This window comes from Centrocercus urophasianus, unplaced genomic scaffold (assembly GCF_019232065.1).
Source record: "Centrocercus urophasianus isolate 14NV4802_14NV808 unplaced genomic scaffold, USGS_Curo_1.0 seq_21, whole genome shotgun sequence".
NCBI lineage: Eukaryota > Metazoa > Chordata > Aves > Galliformes > Phasianidae > Centrocercus > Centrocercus urophasianus.
The window spans coordinates 20903539-20929644 of record NW_024884767.1 but is presented as its reverse complement, the minus strand read 5'-3'; the positions used below and the strand labels follow the sequence as shown (position 1 = coordinate 20929644).

At 43.0% G+C, this 26106-nt stretch overlaps 1 protein-coding gene across 1 annotated transcript in view; it reads right to left on the bottom strand.

Moving 5' to 3' along the window:
* The window catches only part of LOC122162580 (neuronal acetylcholine receptor subunit alpha-7-like), a 60014-nt gene that overhangs the window by 22202 nt on the left and 11706 nt on the right, over positions 1 to 26106 (bottom strand). Inside the window, exons 2-5 of the mRNA XM_042822998.1 lie at positions 20441 to 20580; positions 6357 to 6401; positions 4885 to 4994; positions 2280 to 2359 (exon numbers count right to left, since the gene is read on the bottom strand). Coding sequence (XP_042678932.1) covers positions 2280 to 2359; positions 4885 to 4994; positions 6357 to 6401; positions 20441 to 20580 — 375 coding nt within the window. The remainder of the gene's footprint in view (positions 1 to 2279; positions 2360 to 4884; positions 4995 to 6356; positions 6402 to 20440; positions 20581 to 26106) is intronic.

Below are 26106 nucleotides of genomic sequence, written 5' to 3'. Positions count from 1 at the left end.
GACATTGGTGAAGATCCTCCCTTCTTCACTGCATCCTTCAGGTAGATTGTCCAGAACACAGCGGCTATGTGAGAGCTGCTCTCCCTGTCTCTTGGTCTGGCTGGACCAAGGATCACATCCAGATCCAGATTTTACTCTGCATGTTTCTAATCCACTTTCTTCATTGAATATTAGGTAATAGAAGATGTTAGGATTTGTTGCATGCCGTTGCATATTGTAAAGCTACTGTTTAATTTTGGTTTATTTCTTTATTTGTATTCAGCTGAAACAAGAGATTAAACTAGGGAATGCTCCAGACCTTGGGAGCCCCAAGCTGCAGTTGCAACATTTTCCCAGCTGTCCAGGAGAAAAGAGAGCCTAGAGCAGGGGGAAGATGATCTATCTACACAGCCCATATCACAAGAAGCTGGTGGCAAAGCAGAGGTCATCCCTACAAACCTTCACCTCTGCAGGCCTGAGGCTACGCAGTTTTCACTTTAGCTCTCCAGCTTCCCTGAGCAGACCAGCACAAAGGTACGCTGTGATGGAGAAGCAGTTTCTGATTCGATGGAAAGTTACCTCCAATGCTATGCTAAGATGACCTGCTTGCAGTAATTGTTTCTGTGTGCTCCCTAAAATACCAGCTAATGTGAATCTTAGCTCTTAAACACCTAACAAATTTGTGTTTGCTGTAAGTGCTCAGGTTGTGCCTTTTGAATATAAAATCCCCCAAACTGAGATCATGTGCTAGTTTCTTTCTGTTGCTGTAAAAGCTGGGGACATTGTGGCTTAATGGTGTGGTGTGTGCATTTCTCTGCACAAAAACTGACACCCAGCTGGATTCCATCCATTTGCTCTGTTACCTTCTGGTAGATCTGCCTCCCACTGTCACGGCCATTTTCGGGTTGGTTACATTGGGTGTTTTCTCCCAGATTCTCCTCAATCTTGGCTCTGCTACCTTCCTTCACAACAGACAGCTGTCCCCTCCTTGTCCTCTCTCTCTGCTCCTCCATTGAGCCATGTATAGCAGAGCTTGTTTCTCTAATGGAGAGCATCAGTGAGCACAGCCTGCTCGCAGAGTCATGGGAAATAAAACTTTAATGAAGCCTTGGAAACACCATCTTTTTGCCTCTTCTGTGTTTTTCAATGTCCTGATTAATCTGGCTGCTTCTGTGATACTTGTTGCATTAAGTAGGCTGATTATCAACATTTGCCTTCTAAAATGGATTGGGCAAAGCAGTTTAGCAGCAGTTAAACTTCTGTAAGAAATTTGATTTTTATGCTTTGCATGAGACATTTCCTTTACTTCTTATTCTCTCTTTTCTACTTCCAATTCTTCATCACAGAGTTTGTAGCTCACTGCAGATGTACTCTGCATGTGTGGTATGTCTTCTGCCCTCTTAGATGAAAACAAACTAGTAGAGCATCAGATCTGCCTATAAATGCACATTCTCCATTGCCTACCTGTACTGAACCAGTAGGGACAGGGAAGGCTCTGTTCTAGTTCATGGTTGATTTTACTCCTATCAACTGTTGCTCTCTGGAGAGCAAACATTCCCATGGGTCTGTCCATGAAAAAAACAAAAATGCCTTAAAAGGTCTCAAAGGTAGGGATCAACAGAAGATCAACTATCAGGGAATACCCACTTTTATCTTGGTGGCTCCTATGGTTGTGCTTGGCATTAATATTCCAGCGTATGGCACAAAGACTGGACATTTCTTTTCCATCACAGGCTGTGATGAAGGGGATAGCTTGTGTGTTTGCTGTAGGTCCTGGCTGCTTGGACACTGAATCAGCAGTATAGATGGCCCTATGGACACTGAATCAGCAGTACAGTTGGAAAGCAGAATGTAGTTTGGGTCTGGCTCAACAGGGCTGGTCTCAGTTCATCTTTTCTTGATGAACTCATGGAGATGGAGGTTCAGGCTCATAAAGTGCGCTGCAGAGAGACTGCTGCTCCTGGTTACCTCCTGTTGTCATACTTCCCTTCAGTCTCAAGAAAGAACTAATTGGTTTGCATAAGAAACTTTGTGAAAACACGATGTGAGGTACCCAATACCTTGCCTAGATAACTCAGGTGGACCTCTGAGTGATCAAACTACTTAGCAGATTCATGAAGTGGAAATATGCTACCTGTCATGGAGCTATATTACTTAGTGGATCTGTCTCACAATAAAGTTACATATCCTGCAAAATTGCTGTGGACTGCTTCTAAATATTTGATTTCATCTATGAATGAAAACTGCTTACAGTTATTCAAAGATATACATTGAGCAAACAAACACAGTCTGCATCCTACCTGGAGGAATATATTGGCAGGATCCAGAGTAATTCACCAGCACATTTGTGTGAAATGTTGCATCGAATCTTTCATCCGCACTAGAGCACAGCACAAACAAAACAAAGGAAAGAAAAAGCAAGCTGATGTTTAAGGTGTAGCAACTTTCAACAGAAAAAAAAAAAAACAAAAAAACCTCTTTTGTGATGTCTGAATCAAGGTCTGGCTTATGCCCGGGTGAAGAGCCCAGTACCTTTTTTTCTAATAGACACTACTGGCCTGCAACCCAGAAGTGCCAATGGCTTGCTGTAATGTCCTCAGAGGAGCAAGATGTGGGGCTGTTAGATGTCTTGGGGCAAAGGCTGAATGGAAAGGAGCAGAAAAGGAGCAGAAGTATTACAGTTTTTGAAGTTTTAAGGAAGTTTCAAAGTCTGAATAGTTGGCAGGATGAGGCTTATCTAGGGCTGCTGTCAAAATCAGGCAGCTCACAGTGTAACTCAATTTTTTACCTAAATATCTGTTTTAAGAGCAATGGTGCCCTGAGGTAATAATCATTCTGTCTCTTAGGATGCTTAGGGGCCAAAAGTTTGCTTCAGGCAATGGAGGGAGGTGCTGCAGAGAAACAAGAATTCATTTAGGGTTCCAGTGGTTCTGAGAAAAAGAAGGAAATAATAACCTGAGCAAGAATACTGTTTGTGTTTGCTGTAAGTGCTCAGGTTGTACCTTTTGAAGATAAAATCCCCCAAAGTGAGATCATGTGGGGGCATGAAGCAGGCATGGGGGAGTGTTCCAGTTTAAATACAGAAGGATTCCCATGTTGGTTTCTTGCCTATCACGACTATGTGCAGGTCCATGTTGCATGGCTCTCCCATCTCACACACCCTGTCTTGCCACCAATCATGGAAAATTCCAATCTCCATTCATCCTTTGGCTTCTTCCTTGTTCGTGTCTGAGGAAGGTGGACACAGTGCCAGAAAGCTGAAAGTAATTTTCTGTCATGGGTGCTCCTGATATAAGGGGGGGAAAACAAATGCTGGAGAAGACCACCACACACCCGCAACCTGCTCTCATGTCAAAGGGTGAAGAACAATGTCCTCTGCATCAGGATCCTCTACATCAGGGCTTGAAAATCAAGGACTGAACACTGGAAACATGGGAGCAGGACTGACTGACTCAGGAGGAACATAAATATCAACAGAAATCAATGGGGATAAAAGTGAAAAGACTACGGCCATAACACAAAAGGCCACAAGAAAGGCTGTCTTAATAGAAAAAAGAAAACAAGGGAAAGACAAAGGGTGAGGAAGACTCGCTGCTTGCTGTGAAAGGAAAGGAAACAACAGGGTACAGGGAGCTGCAATGTCCTGTACCTTCTGCGCTTCACTCTTCAGGAACTGTGGCTCACCACAACTAACTCTCACACAGTGGTCAGAGTCCAAGGCAGGAGAAGAAAGGAGAGCATTAAAGAAGTGTAGAAAAAGACAGGCTCCAGTTGGCAGCACTGATGAAATTTACTCCTGAGTACTGAAGGTGACGAAAATACTCTCTGAAGCATTAATAATTATTTGTGGGAGTTTGGGGACTACAGGACAGGGCTCAGTGAATTAGACAAGTTCAAAGAGAATTCTGATTTGTTTTTTCTTTTTCTGTAAAAAGGTGAAATTATAGATACATCATCCTAGCTTCAAAGATAATGAAGTAAAAACAGCTGACACGGATTTGTCAAGGGCCAACTGCATGAAATCAATCTAATTTTCTTACTGAATAATTCAATAAGAGGAAGTAGAAGACATATCTGAACCTCAGAAAGCCCTTCCTGTGACATATTCTTATAAACAAACTGAAATAATATAGGCCAGATAATATGCATCATTTTTGGAGATTGAAAATTAATAAAGAAACTGTAAGCAGTAAAGTTGCAGTAAAGAATAGCACCTGAACAATTTTCAGGGCACTTCAAACCTCCTTCAGGTATCTTATAGTGGGTGCTTGGAAGGGAAAACAGCAGAAACCAGAAGGAAACCCAACCCAGACAACTAGATTATGTTTAAAACTGACTGAGAAGGACAGGTCAGTGAAAATCTTGCAAGGACAAAGGACAAAATAAGCCTAAAAATAAGACATTTGAGCAAAAGTAGAACCCCTTCCTCCCAGAAAGCAATAAAAAATAGTCTGTATACAGAACTGCCACTCAATTCAACAGTGCAAAAGTGCTAACTAGAGTGCTGGACTCCATAATGGAGAAGAAAAAAATGGGTTCTAGAGGTTTTGGGGAGCTAAGGAATGATGAAAAGGTGGGGTAATGGAGAGTACGCAAAGAAACAGATTATTTATTTCAAGCAGGAAGACTATGGCACAAGCAATTTTCCAGCAGAGGTATGGTAATTATAAGGAGAATATGGTTGTTTTCACATTCACTGGGAAAAGAGAAAGAAGACATCTATAAAACTACAGAAAGCATGACTTAGAGTGACTACTAGAAAATCTATTAACTTGCATTTGTTTGCTTTTATATTTTTTCCAAGAGTAGCGGACAAAACCTTAGAATATCAGAGCAGCATGGTTGTTTACCAGCATCTAGTGCTCTAGTTCTAGGCTCCAACTGCCAATTGTGCATATTGCTTACCTGTTATAGAGAAGAATGTCAGGTACCCAAATCTGGTCGGCTGGAAATCGCAAGTTCTGCACACCCGGATATTCGTACTGATCCCAAGACAAGTAAATATCAAGCCAGTACTGTTGGAAAATACATACATCAGATTATACAAGCTGGTAGAGATCTTTTAAGCAATTTGGAATATTATGGGAGCAGAATGGATATTATCAGTAGTGATAGCAGTAGTATGATAATTGTTTAATGCTAGGCTTTAATTATTAAGAACTGTTGGCATACAGAGAGAGGAATTTGCAGGTTGATGACTCAGTGTTGTTAGCTGCTGTATTTAATGCAGTGCCTTGCCACTCCACTCTGAGACATGAAGCCAGACATCTCAAATAATTTAAGAAAGGCTCAGGAACAACTTTTGTGCTGAAAGTGACTTACAGAAAAATGCTATGGTAGGATTGCAAGAGTGTTACTGGTGCTATAGCTGAAGACACTCTCTGCTAAGAACAAGATACATGCAGGCTCTGCTGTGTTGATACCATAATACCCTATGTTGGTTTGGTTTAGTTTTTGCAATAGAAAAAAACTCATTCCTGCTTCAAATCCCAACAGACATCAGTGAAATAAACAACCTATTCAGTTGCACCCATTAACTTGACATAGTATTTAACTGCTCAAGTCAAAGCAGAATTAGCTCAATCATTCAAGTCTCCCAAGGTTTTTCCTGCAGAGCTGCATCTTTGCTGAGCACAAGCCATTAAGGAGATCAGTTTATGCTCCATAAAAATAGATCATATCTCTCACCACACAGCCAGCAGCAAATGTGGTAGGAAGTTCCCTCCACCAAAGCCCTAAGTGAAGATCAGCTTTGCTTATCCTGCATGACCAGTTCTGGTCACTCTTCAGCAGGAGCAAGCTGCAGGAGAAGGGAGGAGGTGTGTTTATGCATGAGATTTTTAAGGTAAAAGGGTAGGCAGTGTTCCAAGGAAGCTGTCCCACCAAGGAGCTTGGGCACTGTTGATGGCAAACCACTGCACAGCTGAATGCAGTTCTCTGCATTTGGGGTGCATGATAGAGTGCCCTGCATTTTCAAGGGATACCCCAGCTCCCAATTATAGACATCTCAGAAGCTATGAGAGCAGGACAGCCAGGTCTAATGAGGTGCCTGGCTCCTTCACTACAAGAGCCCAGCTCTACTGTTGGAGGGGCCCTGAACCTCTTGAAGAGTCTCCACCCAAAATGGGAGCCTTGCTTTGAGCTGTCTGTTACAAGATACCTATGCCCATCGGCCTAACAGTGTGGTTAGTATTACTTCCTAAGGTCTGCTCAGAGGGTAAATGAAGTCTCCTGTTGTTTTCACTGCTAAAAGGAGCACTAGAAAAATGTCAGAGACAAGTTAAAAGGCAGCAACCTTGCTTTCCAGCTAAGAAATCACATTCGGTAGTTCGCTATTAGGAAGGTTTTTTTAATCTTTATTCTTACAGGTTACTCACCATTTGCAGCCAAGCGTTTGTAATCAACACCTGATTCTTCTCATCCTTTGACAAGGAAAAGAAAGAGAACAAGAAATTAGACTCATGGATTACAGGTGGAAGACTTCCTTTGAAAACCCACTTCTTGGGTTAAATAAACACAAAGTTTTTGGAGTAGATTGTGAGCTCAGTGCAAAATTATTTAACTGCATTACATAACCGAGACAATAATGGCTCTTTTCTACCTTTTGAAACTACAGACCTCCTGAAATTTTCATAACTGATCAACATCAGAAGAAAACAGGCAATGACTGTTATTTTGCTGGAGACCATTGGATTGCTTACCAAATACATAAAATTTTTCTTTTGTCTAACTGGGCAAAACAAGATATTTCTAGTACGATACAACATGTGGTAATTTGAGTGAGTTTATATCATATTTACTGCCTCTGCAAAACAGGAGAAGTGCTCTTTCTTTGGAGTCTTGGCAGTCTACAGCTTAGCTCAGGCTGAATTGGAAGGACTGGGCTTGTGGAAATGCTAACACATGACAGCAAGACACAGAAAGGGAGCTCAAGAGATACCTGTGCGGAGCAGTGGATCTGTATGTTCAGACACTAGCGTAGATGCTACAGGGAACCAGCTCTGACTCATGACAGAAATGAAGAAGCCTCGTTAGGGGGCTACAGTTTGCCCACTTTGCTGCAGCCAGCCTGCAGGTACAGGATCCTGTGGTGTCATCACCATAGCAGATACGGAGAAGCAGTTCCTTACTCAGATCCACACCTGTGCTTTGCACAGCTCCAGATACCACCACAGGTATGTACTTGCCAAGAGCTGAGAATGAGGTACTCAGTATTGTTGGCCCACCGTATACCCAGTTATTTCCAGCTTGGGCTCAGCTGGATCCTGAAGTAGGGTGTGAGGCTGTAGTAAGTCCGACTGATGCAGCCATTTTCCAAGGAAACCATATTCCTGGCCAAAAGGTATACCAGAAAGTAGCATTTTCCCCCTCTGCTTCAAATCAGCTCTCTTGGGCATGCGTTGGAAGGAACAGCTATGGCCTGACCCAGGTGATTCCAATACTTTCAATGTGTGCTCTCCCAGGCTGTCACAACCTACAGTGCGTTAACTTGCCTCCCCTTTCTACAGTTAGGGATCATAGAGTATGCTGAGTTGGAAGGAAACCGCAAGAATCACAGAGTCCAGATCCTGACTCCACACAGAACCACCCAAAATCTAAACCCTATGTCTGAGAGTGGCATCCAAGCACTCCTTCAACTCCCTGAACTTGGGGCTGTGCCTATTTGGGCAGTCCGTTCCATGCCCACCTCCCTGTGCTGCAGCCCCTTTCCCTGACCCCCAGCTGCCCTCCCCTGACGCAGCTCCATGCCGTTCCCTCGGGCCCTGTCGCTGTCACACAGAGCAGAGCTCAGTGCTGCCCTTTGCTCCCTGTGAGGAGCTGCAGCTGCCATGAGGCTCCCCTCAGCTCCTCTGCTCTGCGTTGAGCACACCAAGGGACATCAACGGCTCCTCATGCATCTTCCTCTCCAGACTGTTCACCATCTTCACAGCCCTTCTTTGGATGCTCTTTAATAGCTTTATGTTCTTGTACTGCAGTATGCATCCTGCACGCAGTGCTGTAGGTGAGGCCACACAGTGCTCCCCTCTCCCAGTGGCCATGCTGGGCCTGCTGCAACCCATGGTACGGTTGCCCTTTGGGCTCCAAGGAGCACTGCTGCCTCATGTTCAACTCACTGTCAGACAGAACACTGATCCCTTTCTGAGGGACTGCTCTCTAAACTCTCATTTACAAATCTGCACATAAGTCCAGGGTTTCTGCAATCCAGGTACAGAATCTGACACTTGCTCTACTTAAAACTTACATAGCTGGTGATTGCCCAGCCCTCTAATTTGCCAAAATCTCTCTGCAAGGCCTCTCAACCCTCAAGAGAGTTAATGTCATCTCTAAACTTCCTTACTATACCTTACAGTCCCATATCCAAGTCATTGGACTAAAGAGAACTTGCCCTAAAATTGAGTTCTGCAGATCCCCACTATTGACTGGTAGCCAGATTGATGTAATTGCATTTACTACAATTCTTTGAGCCCAATCTGCCAACCAATCATTCACCCATTCCTTTTTGTCTACCTTTACATTGAGCAATTTTCTTAGAGGGGTAGTGTAATAAGCAGTAACAAAAGCTTTGCCAAAATCCAGAGAGTTTATATCATCTGGCTTTCCCTGGTCAATTGAGCAAGTAACTTTGTCATAAAAGGAGATTAAGAGGGGGAGGGGCGGAGGGAGGGAGGGAGGGAGGAGCAGCCTGTTCCAGAGGAGCATAAAGGCATCATTTTATATTGGACAGGAGTATGTTGAAATTCAGGTTCCCTTTTGTACGTAGCTCTCTTGCAAAGACATTTCTAGAGAAGGACTCTGAGGAGCCAGGCCTTGCAAAGAATACATCCTGAGGCTGCCCGGAGGTGAGGCTGTGGAACTATGAATCCATACTTTAATGTGAAGGGTTCTTAAGGGAGGAGGTGTTCTTTGAGCTTTCTGGGCTAGTTGCCTGGCATTTTCAGAGCTCTGGAGTCATCAGGAGCTGTGGACTGTGTACATTTCTGAAAGACTTAAGCAAGGGAGGGACCATATTTTTCTACTACAAAGATACTTACAGATAATTATGAGAATGCATATGCCGTATGTTGTCTCAGGTGGTCACTGTCAGGTACTGTTTGGCCTAGATAAAAGCTAATTCTCCAACTTGGTTAGCACTGCAAACAGCTCTCTCAGATGTGTCAGGGATTTGTGCAAAGGAATTTAAGATAAGTCATGTAAGTGCCTTTCCTCCCAGGAGAAAACTTGACTAACCCACCACTTTGCTTTTTTTTGTACATGGTCCATGCCTCACTTGGCACTGTCAGACCTGGAGATGACCTTCCTCTGTTTTGGACAGGCTCCCAGCGCTCAGCTCTCCCTACAGCAAAGCAATGAAAGCAGTCCTGCCAAGATCCCAGGTGAGGCAGGAGATGACAAGCCCCCAGAGATGCCTTCCAGCACTCCTCTGGGTATTCTCCTGGGCTGCTCAGGCAAATCAGTTTGCTCGTGGTATTTAAAAATACTTGAAAAACTAGTTCTGTGGTCACTGGCAAGTACAACATTGTCCTCTAAATCCCTCCTTTCTTTATCTGGGTCATATTTTCTATCTTCAGCTGCAGCCCAGTTAGTCCTCTGTTTTGGAAATTTGATTATTCCTTCAGCCTCAGAGGTTTGTTTTAGAACATGTGCTAGGACATGTGAATGTTTTAGTTTGGTTTTACATTCACTGCTGTCAATTCAAAGCTTACAGTATGCGTAGGTTTGCTTTTCTTTTGCACCAGTGCCTATCAGTAGACTCTCCCTTGCCAGAGCAGCATCCAGACAAAATATGATTGCCCTCAGCCATACAATTATTTAGGTCATAATACATGGACAAAAGAATCCAAAGGCCTTCCTGGTTCAGTAGACACATCATACGGTGATGTGTAAGCTCTGTAACAAGGTCTTTGTTACAAGGTGACTAACTGAGATCATTAATCCTTGCCCTCTCACAGAGAGCATCGACTCTGCCATTGACTTATTGCAAGATATTGAGCAGAAAAATCCCAAATCGAACAGGTAATTCTTAAGACAGGAAGCTTTTTTTTAAAAATTCTGCTTATGCTCCTGATTTTGTAGGAGGGATCTGGTCAAGAAAGATTTCCATTGATTAGGAGAGTTCGAAAGTGTTTTTAGCAGAGGTATTGTTCTCTGCACTGGATTTTGATCAAGAGAATCAAAAGGAAATGGGATGGCTTTCAAAAACTTGTAGGCTCTGCCTGTGTCTGCAGCTGGCAGCCCTTTAAATTGCTAAAATACCCATCTGCCCAAAACCTTGAGATGATTAATTAAAATAGCTTTAATGTATTGAATAAATGAAAATGCTCAAAACCTGCCAGCTTGAGGAAAATGCACATTTCCCTCAAAACACTCCTTTTTAACAGTCACCACCATTAGCTCTGTGTTTCCACCAGTGATGAGCAAGAGCCTGCATGCTGCCCTCGTAACAATCTGTACCAGCAGAGGTGACCCTACTGTTGTCACCACTTCTGAAATGCACCACCCACTGCCTCACTGTGCTCACATCCACTGTCTGATCTCCAAAACATTCAGCAAGTGTCAGCAAATGTCAATGGTTGTCTTTTTTTCCACATAAGGAATTCAGTGTCACACCTTTGCTTCATCTGCACTCCCATGTCAGAGGCTCAGCCTCTACGAGCCAACATAATAAAAAAGGAAGCATTACTTTCGAAGCAGCCCTTGTATTTAAGAGCTCATAGTTGAACACTCTATCACTCCTTCTTTTCTCATTTTATTGCTGTGGGCCTCTGCTTCTATGAATAGATGTTATTTCTCGTAAGTATATTTCACCTAAGGCTGAGCCACATTTCTGTCTCTCTCCACTGATTACTCTTTGAGGTGACAGTTTTCCTGGTCCCTTGTCCTGCTTTGGCAAAGAACATGTCCTTCCCCTGGAGCAATTAGCCCAGCCTGCTTTGGCCTTTGTACTGGGTAGCAGTCTGCGACTGAACAGTCATATGGACTCTAACCACACTTCTGCCATGTTTTTTTTTCCCCACAAGAAGAGATGCATGATACTCCTCTCAGTGGGGAGGAAACTCTGTGGCTCACATTGTTGGTGACTGAGTCCCACAGATCCGTGCAATACTGGCTTTCTTTCCCATTGTTACCAATTCATACTGCTGCTGCAGGGAAGAAAGGCCACGTAATGCAAGCTTGTTTGCATCGTACATGCAGCATGGCCTTCAGCTACAGACTGTGGCTGTCGGTGCATCCCTTGGGAAACATTTTTTTTCTGCAATGCAGCCACTCAGCAGTGCCTGAAGACCGGAACGACTGGAAGAGTGCCATGTAATAGTTTCCAACATTGTTTTTGACCCTGTTTGGCCTCAAGCTCTTCAGCAGAAACCTGCACATTCCAAAGACCACATCCCCATGCTGGGAGGAGCTTTGTTCCACTGTTTCACAGATGTTTCCACAAAGGTGTGTACTGGGATCAATGATCTTTAACATCTTCATCACTGACATTGACAGTGGAATCAAATGCACCCTCAGCAAGTTTGTGGATACCAAACTGTGTGGTGCAATCAGAATACCCTAGGGATGGGGTGCTATCCAGAGAGATCCAGACAGACTTGAGCAATGGACTCAAGAGAACCTCATGAGATTCAGCAAACCCAAGTGCAAGGTCTGCACCTGAATTGTGGCAACTCACACTATTAGTACAAGCTGGGTGATGTAAGCATGGAGCACAGCCCCTTGAGAAGGACCTGAGGGTACTGATGGACGGCAGCTGGACACGAGCCAAAAATGTGCCAACTACATCCTGGGCTGCATCAAAAATGGTGTGGAGAGCAGGTCAAGGGAGGTGATTCTGCCCCTAACTGCTCTGTGCTGGTGAGAGCTCACCTGCAGTACTGCATCCAGATGTGGAGTCTTAGTACAGGAGAGATGTGGACCTGTTGGAGCGTATCCAGAGGAGGGCCACAAAAATGATCCCGGGTGAAACACCTCTCTTATAAGGACAGACTGTGAGAACTGGGGCTGTTCAGCTTGGAGAAGAGAAGCCTTCAAGAAGACCCAATAGCAGACTTTCAGTATCTAAAGGGGGCTATAAGAAGGAATAGGACAGACTCTTTAGCAGGATAAGGGAAATGGTTTCAAACTAAAAGAGGTGAGATTTAGTTTGGACATAAGCAAAAAGTTTTTTTACCGTAAGGGTAGTGATGCACTGGAATAGATTACCCAAAGAGGTGGTAGATGCCCCATCTCTGGAGACATTCAAGCCCAGGCTGGATGGAGCTCTGAGTACCTGATTGAGCTGTAGATATCCCTGTTCATTGCAGAGCAGTTGGGCAAGATGACTTTTAAGGGTCCCTTCCAGCTCAAACAATTCTATGATTTTGTCTCTGTCAGAAGCCCCAAGAGCTAGGATAACAGGTTTCATTTGTCTTTCCAGCACAGGATTGCTCTGTAATTGACAAGTTGGATGAACTGATGTATATGCCCAGTTACTGGGGGAAAGTATGTTATGTCACAGTCTAAAAGCAGACACTCCTTCACTGAAATTCCAAGCCATCCACATACAGCAGTAGGTGTTTTGCATATTCTCCAGGGTGGGTTTCTCATCCTGAAATAGCCTTCCATGTATTTTGTGCTCTGTTGGCATATGTTCCAATAAACATGACTAGACAGGAATTGTTATTCCAAGCTATTCATTATTCATTGCCTTTTTCAGCATTTGAAATCACAGGGAAAGCAGCAAGAGAAGGGCAGAGAAAGGTCCCCAGTAGTCCAGCCCTGAATACTCATCAAGGTCTCACTCCCAGGCTACACATAAGGATGCCTTTTCATTTTCTTCCTATATTTACATGCTGCTATGACAGACGTAAGACTGTTCTGAAATATAAGTAAGCACTTAAAGCCTTTGGTCAGGGAAGGGAATGGGGAGAAAAGATTTTTACTTAGGAGCAGTGACAGACTCTCTGGAGTTAGAGAATGCAGTGTTAAGCTACAAGTCTATCAAACACTGAAACACTAAGAAACACTGGTGCAAGGACATGATGACAGCCTTGTCAGAATGCCTTATTGTAACCTGTGTGTTTGGAATGGTGACCATTTGCAGAGCCCCCATCGTGTGCCAGTTTCCACAGCCCCAGGTTAGGCATAGCCAAGAGAAGTCTGATTTCTGTGGACCCTGTGTGAGAATCCTTCTTTGTTCTTTGGCTCAAAGCTTACTTCCTGAGGTATTTCTTGTGATAAGACTCTGATTGATTTGTTGAGGAGGCCAGTGATGAGTGCTACCGTGTGACAATCAACATCACTTTGGGAACATTTGAGAGCCCCTTCCTCCAGAGCTGCTTGCCTCTGGAAGAGAGTGCTCAGGAGTGTTTACTGGTGGAAGATCTGGCCTGTGACTAAATAGCTCCAGCTTGGTATGGCAAAACTGGGGAATGATACCATCGGGTCCTGTGAAAAACAGGATGCAGGTGAGCATCCCTGCGATTATCTGCTAGCAAGGCCAGGAAGGTGGGAACAAAGGAGTTTCTGTTGAGATCCCAGAGCCAGAAGCTGCCACTCCAAGGAGAGCTGACTCGACCACTTTGGATTTGAGCTGTTACTCCAAAGACAGCTGACTCGAACACTTTGAAAGCACTGAAAAGGGGCCATCATTGCCATGGTCACCATTGCAGTTGCAGTAGTCACCAACAGAACAGCAATGCCCGATGACCCACCACTAACGAAGATCAAAGGCTGAACTACGAGCCACGCTGGATCCATGGTGGTGACTATCTCCCTCTTGCTTCCTATAAAGACTCCTTGCTTCTTCTTTCCCATCTTTTCTATCACCCTCCTTCCCTTCCCCATTACCCTAATTCATAATAGCGTCCATCCTCCCTTCCCCATCTCCCTGATTAAGATTTGTAATAAACTGGTAGGACCAACATTTGAACCGTTGTTTCTTAATCTCATGCAGGGTATATAGATAATAAAAGAACCTCCTCTCCCTCCTCTTGGAGCGAGACACCCTGCTGCCCTTACTGGAGGGAGATGTGGAAAGTGCCATACATTTCAAGCAGCTGGTTGCTTCTCCAAAGGATGAGTTTATTTCCCTGTGACTGCTATCAATCTCCTTAGTAATAATCAGGCAAATTTCAAGTTAAATAAATTTTGTTCTTTAGAACCTTGTAGCATCACAGTCACAAGTGGCCAGGGACGCTTTAAAATCCTTGATGGCTCAAAATTTTTTACAGAAGATTAGGGAGTACCCATTGGCTAAATACTGAAATTCCTACCTCTTTAAAGAGGATAGCAGAAGTCTTTTCACCACACAGGCAGAAAACTAGGTAGTTACTATGAAATAGCTGGATCAGAAGAGATTCTGTTGTGAGAACAGAAAAACTCACAAGCATATTTGTCAATATCTTGTTAAAGCTGCAGTCATCAAGCACAGCTTGGAGACCCATGCTGAAAAACAGAGAGCAAATGTGCTATGGAACTGCTGCTTACAAGATGAGCCCCATCCACTGGCTTTGCACTGAGCTAGGCAGAAGGCAATGGAAAAAGCACTAAGTTAAAAGGCAGGTAATTAAGCCTTCATGATAATACTTAAAGCAAGTGTGTGGGCAAAGACTTTTCAGACGGAAGCTGTAATTCCCACAGTGCCTAACTTCACTGTGCTAGCAAATTCAAATGTTTAATTGGCTTAGTAAGAGTAGCATTTTGATAATGCCTGGCTCTCAGCCGGCAGCCAAAGTACTCACTCATGACTCAATTAGCCCTGGCATTCCCACTGTTGAAGCTCCATCCACATTAATGAATAGGACAATTTATTTAATTTTTCTTCTCAGAGTTCAAAATTGGCCACAGTAAGTGAACTATATGACCAGAAGAGAGAGTTTGGGATTTAACTTTAATGAATCTATTGTTCTATCAACATTTCTGTAATTTTTCTGCTTGGAATTTTAATGACTATTTTTCATGGACACTAATTACAGATTTTCAGCTTTTATAATGACGTCCAAATTTCTTCCTCAGTAACACCAATTGCTTCAGTCTCCCTGCAGTGGCAGGGAGAATTTAGTAAATCAGTGAATTTACTCTTGCAAAATGAGAATGCAACTTCTGGTGGAGAAAAATCTTTCTGGAAAAAGACATTGTTTTGTAATGTAGGTCTGTACAAGGATAAACAATAAATATAGCTCAGAAAGGCTGTGTGGGAAGCCCACAAATAAATGGAAAGGCATTAATAGGACAGAAAAAGAAAGAAAAAAAAGAAAGATCCAGAAGAGCTGAACGAGTTTTTCTCCTTACTGTTTACTGATGCTTTGTAAATAAACAAAATGCAGAATATCTGTTTAATAATCCTTTTCTTATTACATCTCTGATTACATCTCTGTCTGCTATGTGTTCTTTGTTTCATTCTTGAGAGGTCACGCTTATGCTGTTGAAGTTATCTATCCTGAAAAGATTTGTACAGGATGTACTATCAGGATTATCGTTTAATCTAGTGAATGCTGATGCTATATTGGGAATAATATGTCAATGGCTGCTTATGCGTACTGGCGTATTTATATTTATTTCATTGAATCACTTGTGAGTTGACCTGGGTTTGCTGTGCAGATACTTGGTCATATGACTGCGCCAGAATGCGCAGTGAGAAGGGATGATCTAGTTGCTGTAAAGACAATTTAGGAATGGAGAGGAGAATTAGAGGTAGAAACATAACTCTTCAAGTCTCTTGTTGTTAAATTCCCCTGCAAAACCAGCATAGCTGGCTGCCATCTTCCTCAGCTCTGCTGGCAGGAGTACTAACACCAGTAACACCAGCACCCACAGCTACTTGGTGCTTCTTGTCCTCTGCTAACCTCACAAAAAGGAAAAACTGTGCCTGCACTGCATTAATGTTTTCTGGAATGAATAAGCACATTTTCATGTTAAAAGTAGAGTTTCTTACATAAGCCACCTGCGTTTACAGGGCCCTCCTCTACTTACATCCTACAGAACACAAGAACCTAAAGACAAGGAGATGAACCTCTCAAACATTCAGAACTGAGATTTTGAACTGGGAGAACTGTGACAGACAGACAGGCTGCCTGCTTTCACTTTGGCAATTTTCACGCAAAGGGAGCAAGCTTCAGCAAAGAGCTCATTCTACACCAGCCTGCCCTTTGGGGGCTGAATTCGAAGGACATGAAGAGCTGCTTGGAATGGAGAACTATTGTTATATCAATCTTAAAACAAACTAACTAAACCAACAAAATAACAACCACAACAATAAATTACAGTAACAACAACAACAATAAATGAACAAAACAGAGTGAACTAAAGCTTGAATCCGGCAGTTTGATGTCTTTCTGGTAGAGAAGATTAAAACTATTGGGCTGCTAAGCTAGTTTAAAACTACTGCTTATAGTAGTAATAATCGCACCTGGGTGCTCAGAGAAGGTATGTGCAGATTTTTCCCATAATTTCCCTCCCCAAGAAATGTACAATATGCATAGTTTTGGTTTTCAGGAGACAATCCGAATATTTGCTTTTTACTTCCTGACCAAATTATTCTGTGATCTTGTCTTGCTGCTTTCTAGTCCAATCAGGAGCTTCAAGCAGCATCAAAATCTGCAGCTTATGTAGGATTGTTTGCACGCATGTGATTAGGTTTGGGATGATCCTGCAGTCTGTAGAATGTGCTCTCTTTCTACAAGCGGTTCAGTCAAATCAGAATAGTACGCATTAAATTTTCCTCATGTAGTGTTTGCTTGGAATTAGTAGCTGCAAATAAAGCAATGGATTCTTTGGCTACTGGAGTGCCAACTGACTTTTCAGTGGCTGGTGGGGTTTTTTCTCATTATTTTTGTTTCTTCCCACTGGTGACTGCACACCCTTCTTCTTACTGACAGTCTCTCAGAAACAGGAGAAAGTTGTGATTAAAGCATTAACAACCATGTGGCATTAAAAACTTGGGCAACCTGGCAAATGCTGGGAGGTTTTCTGAATCAGTGGCAAGCGAAAGAGTGAACATGCAGAAAGGCAGTAGGGCACCCCATGACATGAGAGGAGATGCACAACCAGACCTTTGGATGGCTCTGCAGAAGATAACAATGTGAGAGTGGTGTCTGTGCCCTCCCTCTTTCTCACATGAGGCCAAGGAATGTGCTTGACTGTGTATTGCTTCTGAAGGGCATTGTGTGCTTGATTTTAGAAAAGGCTTTTGAGGCATTTATTACCTCTGCAGCATTGTGCAGCCACTTTGAAGCACTCTTCTTAAAATGAGGCTTTTTATTTGGAATTTTTTTTTAAAGTCTGTGATACGTGCTCCAGTTTTATTCATTACACATTTCTGTTAGTTGACTGGTGGGTTCCTCTTTTTTCATGGTATTTTTAAAATTGCACTTTGAGGAAATGTGTCCTAGAAAAGCAAATCAAACAAGCTTTTGCTCTGGATAACAAAGGGCAGTGAGGAAACTGTTGCAGTAGCATTGATGCACTGAGCTGAAGATAACAGTAAGCAGTATCACAAGCAGAAAGAAAGCTGAAAAAAAAAGATGGTACTTTTTAAGATGTCTCACCATACTCTGACATAAAGGATGTAGATCCCCTCAGATAAGGTTCCCTGCAGGTGCCAGCAGGAGCAATCAAAACTGCTATTCATGATGACAAATATTTTCTACCTAACAGCCCCAGTGAAAAAGCATTCAATTTCTTCTCTGTGAAAAATGTCTCATCTCTTGATTTGTCCGGCCTTTCTGATGGGCTGGAGGTTTAGACAAAGTAAGAAGACGAATCTTGTTCCAGGTACTCTTGGATGTGCTCTACCCTTGCTTGGGCTGTCAGGCTGTCAGAGAGCACTTGCCTAGCAGTGCTCTGTGGGAGGTTTCACCAGCCAAATCCACTACTGGTGCCAGGAAATGACTTAGGGAATGTGGAAGCCCCAAGTAAGAGTGATCCCTGGACATGGCAACCCAGGCCTTGTGAAGAGACAGATGTCCTTCACTTGCATTTGCCTCTGTGAAAAGCAGAGAACATGTTCTTCAAGGTTTTGAGTCTGGCAGCTGGCTTTGGCCTCTTGTCTGAGTGAGACACCCCTTGGTTGGCCTTGTGATGCATGCAGCTAAAAGAGGTTACTGATCTTTTGTACCTCGTCTGCTGCTCTTTACATCACAACCCACCTCTTAAACAAGTATTTTTTCAGCAGCTGGAGCATCCAGATGCTGCAATCTGTTCTGCCAGCAGCAGAGGCTGAGCAGCAGCGTTCACACTGAGAACTTGCTTCCTGACAGATTGTTCACGTTTCACTTCCTATATTGGGTGCTGGCCCCCATGGGAATGGTGTTCCGTGGATTTTTAAGCTGATTGGTTCAGCCACTTGTTGACGTCACATTGGCCCTTTTACCCTTCCATTGCAGAAACTTGAGTGGCAGCCACATTATCACTGACATCCTGGACAATGTTTCCACTGCTGGAAGTAGTACATGCAGCTCTCAAGATAGCAAGAAGAGAAATGATCACCTAAATGCTTCGTGTAAAGAAAGGAGGATATTTCTCCCTTATCAACAAATTAAAATACTGTCTACACCCAACCAGAGAGTAGTCCAGTGCCCATCTGTTCCCATGCAGATGTCCCCATGCGACTCTTGTGATGATAAGCATGATAAGCTCAACTCATATTGTCCTTGATGTGGATTCTTCTGCTACTGTATTGTGTGAATGAGGATACTTTAGTCCATGCACAAAAGACTGGAGGAGACAGACACTTTTTTTCACATTGTGTAGTAAATTTCACATTGTGTAGTAAATTTCAGGTTACTCTGCATTACTGAAATTGCAGGTTGCATAATGCTCTGAGCTGAAGAATTTACAGCATCTGTACTGTGTGCAGGGAAGCAAAGCTGGTTTCTATGTATACATGACCATCTAGATGACCCCTTTCCTACTGCAGACAATCAAAATGCAATAGAGGAATTAAATTGGTTGCAACAGGCATTGACATAACACAGATAGAGCACTTAAAGAAATGTAGCCTGCTGAAAGGATGCATTTCACATGGGCATGTGAAACCCAGCTGAAAAAAAGTTTTATGTAACTCTTCCCTCTAACTGACTGACTGACTTTGAAAATGTACAGTCACAGCCTGAAGGCTGAAAAGTCCCCTCTGCTACCCCTAACCTTCAAATTACCGCATGAAAACACTGTTGGAAAAAGAATGTTTGAAGCAAGATCTTTGGAGCTAAGATGCCTCTGCTAAACCTGGAATTGCTCACTGAAATTTACTTGAAAGTAGCTGGAGGATTTATCTGCTCTTTCGTTCATGAAGAGGTTTGTGAGCTCTTGCCATGAATGAGTGACTTCAGCTAAGGGTACTGATCTCTCTCTTCCAGCTCGGTGCATTTGCTAATGTGACAAAAGAGAATGCAGCTTATCCTGCCTGAGTGGCTGCAGCCTGCTGCAGGAGGACCACAACTGGCTGGTCCTGGCACTGGTGCTGCATGATTCTGGAGGGCCAGAGCACCAGGGGCCTGCTTGCCCCTCCAGAGAAAGTGAGCTGCACATCTTCAAAAAGGTTGTGGATATTTTAAAAAGTCTGTATGTTTGAGACCTGTGACAAATTGGTCTGCACATGCACAATATTTAGAAGTTTTTCTCTCTCCTCCTTGTTCTCTTCCCAGCAGTGACAGTGCACTAGAAACAATTCCATATGGCTATGGAAGGAAGGGGAGGGGAGGGGAGAGGGAAGGAGGGCAGGGGAGGGGAGAAAGAAGAAGGGAGGAGCACTGATCTGTCAGCTGTTTGTTGCTTTGACAAGCTGAAAGTAGTTAAAACTGTCCTCTTGACTGTTTCGTTTTCCATGCATGCAAAATAAATTCTATATAGTGTATTTCATGATAGAGAATCCTCTTCGGGATGAAAAAGGGATTTGAATTCCGTATATTATGGTGAAATTTTCCATTGCTCAAATCTCCAGACTTGAAATGTATGTTGCAGAGAGATCAGCAAAGACAATTAGAGGGCAATGCCTCCAGCTTTTGCTTTTATGCATTTCTAACCTCATCTCAAGGCAGAATCTTTCAATTGTAGCGCAAAAAAAAAAAAGGGAAAAGAGGTCAATGCCACTATAATGTCTAAAGAAAAGGTGTAACTGATGTGATGTTGGCTTTTAACATTGCACATGGTCTTTAGTGATTGCATCTTGCATGGCTCTGAGAAGAACATATTAATAATTTGTAATGACACATGGCTTCTAAACTACCACATTCTTTTTTTCTCTTTAAAGTGAAAAACTACATAATTTTCTTGCAGCTCATGTTGTATCAGAACTTGTGCTTCTAGGAGGATATTCACTCTTCAAAAAAAGTCAAAACACGTACTCCAGCAATTAGGAAGAATGCTCAGTCAAAGCCAGCCTGCTCTCACCTCTGACAGACTGATTAAGATGAAGTGTTTGGTACCTACATGAGAAATCAGATATATTATGCTGAATGGGTACCGTAGAGAGCCAGCGACTTACCACATCAATTATCTGCAGCAAAGAAAGCTGAAGCTCAACTACAATGGGCTGGGAGTCATTCATGACTGGGCGCTCCAGACGATTGTAGTTTCTCAGTAGATCTCTGTACAAGCGTCTCTGGCTTTCACCCTGCTCAGACACTGGGAGAAAAGAAAGAAGGTCACTGTCACTCAGGCTGGTTGTGCTGTCCTTGGGGGACAAATGATAATTTGTCTGTTTAGCAAAAAATGCTTCTTAATGTGTCAGTAATTTGAAAGCATTTCCCAAAAGTTCTCCAAATCTCTAATATAGATGTGACAGACACGTCTTTTCTGCATATGTGACTGATGAACTTCTGAAGAGAATAACTATTAATGCTCTAGCTATTTACAAACACTCAGGAACTACTGAGCAGTCTTTTGGGCTCAGAGTAAAAGTTCCCCACATCTGGGTTTCCCTCCTGACAACGGTCAGAGACTCCAAAACTATCAGACAACTTGCTGGAAGGTATTAAGAGAGCTTTTTTTTATTTGCTCATTCTTATTTCCTGCAGTGGACTGCAGTGTGCCAGCACTGGTATTACTTGGACACATTCTGTGTTTATCCAGCATGAGCAACAGGTATACTTATTATTCACAGCAGATTTATCAAGCTTTTCTGGGTGTGTACTCAGGAAGTAGTAAAAAGCCTGCTTCACACTGCCTTCAGTTTTATGTGGCAGTCTCTCCAGGCTTTGGGTTACTTCCCTTGCCTTTCTTCCAAATAAGGTGATGGTATGAAGGCTAGAATATTTGATAGGTATGTACAATGGTGATATTGAATTGAAGATGTTAGATGTTTAACTTCTCTTTCTGTGGGAATATTCAGCAGAAGATGCCATGCAGACACATAAACTTGCTAATGACTACCAGAACCTCAGTATGTGATTAAATTGCATAATGCTGCTGTGTATTGGCTCCTCAGCTTTGCACTGGGTACAGAGAGAGTTCATGTAAGTGTTTTTGCTGTGCTTCCTGGCCACAGCTATCATGGATGCAGCAGTGATGGATCAGGGCTCATCCCTGTCAACGCCAGCAGTTTGCTGGGATACACTGCTCAGGAGCTCAGGTCCCCCAAGAGGTGCACGTGCTGGTGCTCTGGCTGGTGACAGCCTGAGCATTAGTGAGAGATGCATCAGACAGGGTGAGTGTCATGGGCTGCAGCTCCCTGAGGACAAATCACTCTTGTCAGTGTGAGTATGCATTCCTGGATCTGTGGAAAACCAACCCCTGAGAGGGAATCTACTCTCTGAATTGTTATTACTTTGGACTGAAGCATTTTTACTCCATTGCAGCTTCTGGTGTCTGTGCATGTGACTCTTAAACTCTTGACCAGAGCTCTTCACACTGAGGCCAGGACTCCTCCCACAGTAGTTAATTTGAATGCCTTGTGACAATCCAAGCAAACACTAAGAGCCAGCTTTCCTATTCCCCAGCTTTTTACTGTGCTCAGCAAGCCCTGTAAGCCTGGAACAGGCATCTCTCAAATACAGCAGCCAGACCTTTTAAAGCCGGTATTATTGCTCTATTTATAATCCTGTTGAATTCATGTTCCCTTTGGCTTTTCTGGTACTAAACAGAATTTTGTGGCTTCTGAATATGGCAGTGCCTGGTGAATGAGAAGTATTTCTGTTTAATTTGGTGAGCTGCACTGACATATCAGTTTTATGGACACTCTTTCTTTGAATAATACATTACATGGTCATGGGGTATGAGGGGATGAGATGCCTTAGGGCTGCTCCAATAGCCCTTGCTGACACACTGAATGCCATGTTTAACCATCTGCAATAAGCAGTTCTGGCCACAGTTTCTCTGCTTCACCAGCTTAAACAAGCTTTCCTGCAAGGTACTAATTTAGGTTCTCAATATTTGTTTTCCAGTGCCTCAGCACACCCCAATTCCCTTGTAAGACCCCTCTGTAAGAAGGAAAACAGGGAAAACAGCAACACAGTGTCTAATGGATAGAGACTCTATGATTTGAGCAAATTTGCTGTCCTTTCATTTGCCCAGCATGCTCCCCTAACTTCCTTCTCCATGTTCCTGTGCTTTAGCATCCTGAGTGCTTATGTAATGGTTGCCTCCAAAATTCCTTTTAAACTGTCTACCTCAGCTTTTGCAACAGTGAAGTGCCTTCTCCAGGCTCTGGTAGCTTGGCTGCTCAGTGCCCTGATATCACTACTGTTGTGGTGCATTAAAAGAGCTCGTTCAGAGAGGTCTGACTGGGAGAGACATGAGCATAACCTTAAGTATTCCAGGAAAATGTCTTCACACTGTGAGCTCAGCTTACAGCATTTTACTACATATTACTGCTCTTCTTAAACCTGGTTTGCCATCCCATCCTCAACTCTCCCCCCTGCAGTGGGGTCCTGTTACTTTCCTACCTCTTGTAACCAAAATTGTTAAGGTATCCTTAGCTGGTCTATACACTGCCTGGCTGAACTGACATGAATAGCTGCATGTCTGTGCGCTCCCAGTTAAGTATATAAAATTACAGAGATTCAGAAGCAGTGGATGTCTTGGAGTGTCCTGGAATGTAGCTGTGGAAGTTGTTGGCATTACAAAGACAGGGTAAGTCCAATCACAATACCATTTCTCTGTTACGTTTGCTTCGGAGGAGGAAATGAGGTGGGTGGCAAGTCAGGCCTTTGCTTTCATAGACTTTTTCTTTAAATTGTAATTTTCAAATACTGAATGTCTCCTATTCCAGAGAGATTGCTGCTTTTTTCTCTTGCAATGCTTGTGTTAATGCATTGTGACACTACATCTCTGTGTGCTAAGTGGAGTGTTTGATGGAGATGAGGAAGTCTGGATCTCTCAGGAATAATGGTAGAATAAGCTTTTCCACTGCCTACCCCTCAGACACAGAAACCTTATCAAAAGCAGAGGCACTGTGAGCTCACTGGTCACTAATGTGTTGTTTCACCTTTTCAATTAGGCTGGAAGTTGGGTGTCAAAACTTAATGATGCTAGGTTAGTCTCCCAAAGTCTGCTACCAAGCAGACTTGCTTCGCTATGTGTGTTACAGGAGAAGTACAAGTAACTGGCACAGACATTAAGAATTATGTTTTCTGGCTGTAGGGTCTTTGATTATAAAAGCTGCTCACTCTGAGTAAAAAAAGTCCCACTGCCTCAGCCAGTATCCCATGTGTTGCTGAATTATATAGGAAACAGTAGGAAATCATTCTCAAACGAACACACAAGTAGAAATGGTAACAGACTGAAATAGAAGAAATACAATTTTTTTTAAAAAGGGAAATGATTTTTATTTATTCAGTTAGTTATTTTTAATGATCAAATTTGATTTCCAAGTTCTGTTTCTGGTGAAAGGGATAAAAAGTACTGAGAACTTGGAGGGGATGTGCACCAGATACTGAAGGGCTCTATTTTGTGGAAAGGGCACCAAAGCTGGCTATATGTGGGACCAGAAATTGAAAACAAACAAGCAAAATAAAATCTGGGAACAGAACATGATTTCCAGCAAGGAATGTTGTAAGCTTCTATAATAGAAGGTATTTCATCTCAGTGTCCCCATCATGGCAGCTGGATTTCTCTCTTGAAACAAAAGGCTGCTGGGCTGGAATTATTAAGTGAAATGCAATTGCGAAAGTTAGGCAGAATTTTGGAGTATGCTGTGACTCAGCTTTACACTCTGTGTAACCTAAATTGGTTCCCTAAGCTGCTCCTGCAGTTTGCAGACATTTGGCAGGCACAAGACAATTAACCCATGGCAGGGATAAATTCCCCTTATGGTATCGTGAAGAGCTTCATGTAGAGTAGATGTATTCATGGACTACGTTAATGTAGTCTGTACCTCTCTGGATCTCCTCTCATACAGCAGCCTGTGCAAAGTCTACAACACACCCACACTGCAGTGTTTGCCAGTTGATAATTGTGACCCATAAGCAGCTACAGAATTCTTCTGGAAACACACATTATAATGAAAATGTATCTTTTTAGGACAGAGTTGCTGAGAACTACTCTGCAAGGTAACCTGCCCAGGAAATATTTCTCTATTGCAGTATGCTACCATCTTCTCTAACAAGAAATACAATAAAATATGTGTCCCTTTAAATGTATTACTGTGAGATTAGAGAAATACCTCGTGGGGAGCAGTGTGGTGTGCTGGATCAGGGAGTCCTATGATGTAAATGAAAAATCAGGATGTGGCTTATTTCTGAAATGCATGGGAACAGCTGTCCTTCTCCACCATTCACCTACAGCATGCTTGCCTTAAGTTATTTCTGCAAGAAATAAAAAAAGGCACCTTGCTACCAGCTCACAGTTTGGCTCCATCTTTCTTTGCACACACACAGTTTGCATGTAGGATTTCAGCAGTTGGATATAGACATGTTGCAATTCCCCAGACAGGTTAGGCAGAGTCAATAGGAATAAAACACAAAATATTTGGTTATCAAATAAACATCTGCAAAGCTTTAGTAGCTAAGCTGCAGAGATCTCCTCAGAGCAAGTCTAGAAGCAAGTTAATAATTGCATCCAGGAATCTGGATAAGTGTGGCTTAACGGCTAGAAGGAGAGAGGCATCTCTGATAAGATTTGCACAGATGGTGTCTCATACTGACTATGAGCCACCATGGCGCTTATAAAGGGTTTTGAATTCTCTGAGATACTGAGATCAGATCAAGCTGGTGTTGGCTGATGTCACCTCCAACTCAGCAACTGGGCATGCCTACACTCAAGCACAAAATGTCTTGCTGCTGGTGATGTCAAGGAGAGCTGCCTCAGTTAGCATGTGTGCTTTGTGGTGACATAAGATACATTGACCTGAGTGTGACTCAGGTATCTGTGCTTTCCACAAAACTAAAGTTAGGTGTTTAAAATACCCCCAACCTCCTGGTAGGAAAAAAAGAAAAAGAAAGTAATCTGACCAAAACTAGTGAAGCCACTACCCCTACCCTGTGTGCTGCATGTGGTTTGCACTGGCTTCCTCCACTAACAGTTTGCTTGTCCTATTGAAGAAACACACGACAAGTGGCTATGGGCTGACCACAGACCTCTTCTACCCTCTCTGTCTGCCTTGTTCCTCTGGACTTGGCTTGCTTCTTCTGTGCTGGAGTGGCATCCTGACTTCCTACTTTGCCACACAATACTCATTGCACCTTCTGTGGGTTTGGCTTCAGAGCTGTCAAAGGGGCTGTTTGGTCTGGAGGCTGCTCAGCGTTGTCTGGTAAGAAAGGCTGTCGCAATCACAACTATCTCTGTATAGATTGCACCTGTGCTACCCCCAGGAAGGTCAGAAGGTCAGAGCAGGGCTGCCATATCTTGGCTGCTAGATCCTACTGCTCTGCTTGGCATGCTGACCTCCCTGAGCTCCAAGGCAGCCTTGCCAGTTCCCCAGGTTTGCTCCAAAAGGGGTCAACTCCTTAATCTAGTATTTCTGTTGTGGGCCACAGAATGTCTTCCTATGCAGAGCAACTAAACAGTGAAACATTAATAGGAAGGAAGACGAAAGTACAGGGATTTCCAAGCTGATCTGAGCCATCCTATCTACATTTATTGATTATTCCACCTCTTGCTAATGTTGTTCCCTGGATTTATTTTGATAATCTCTTTATTGTATTGTATTGTATTGTATTGTACTGTGTTTATTTTATTTTATTTTATTTTATTTTATTTTATTTTATTTTATTT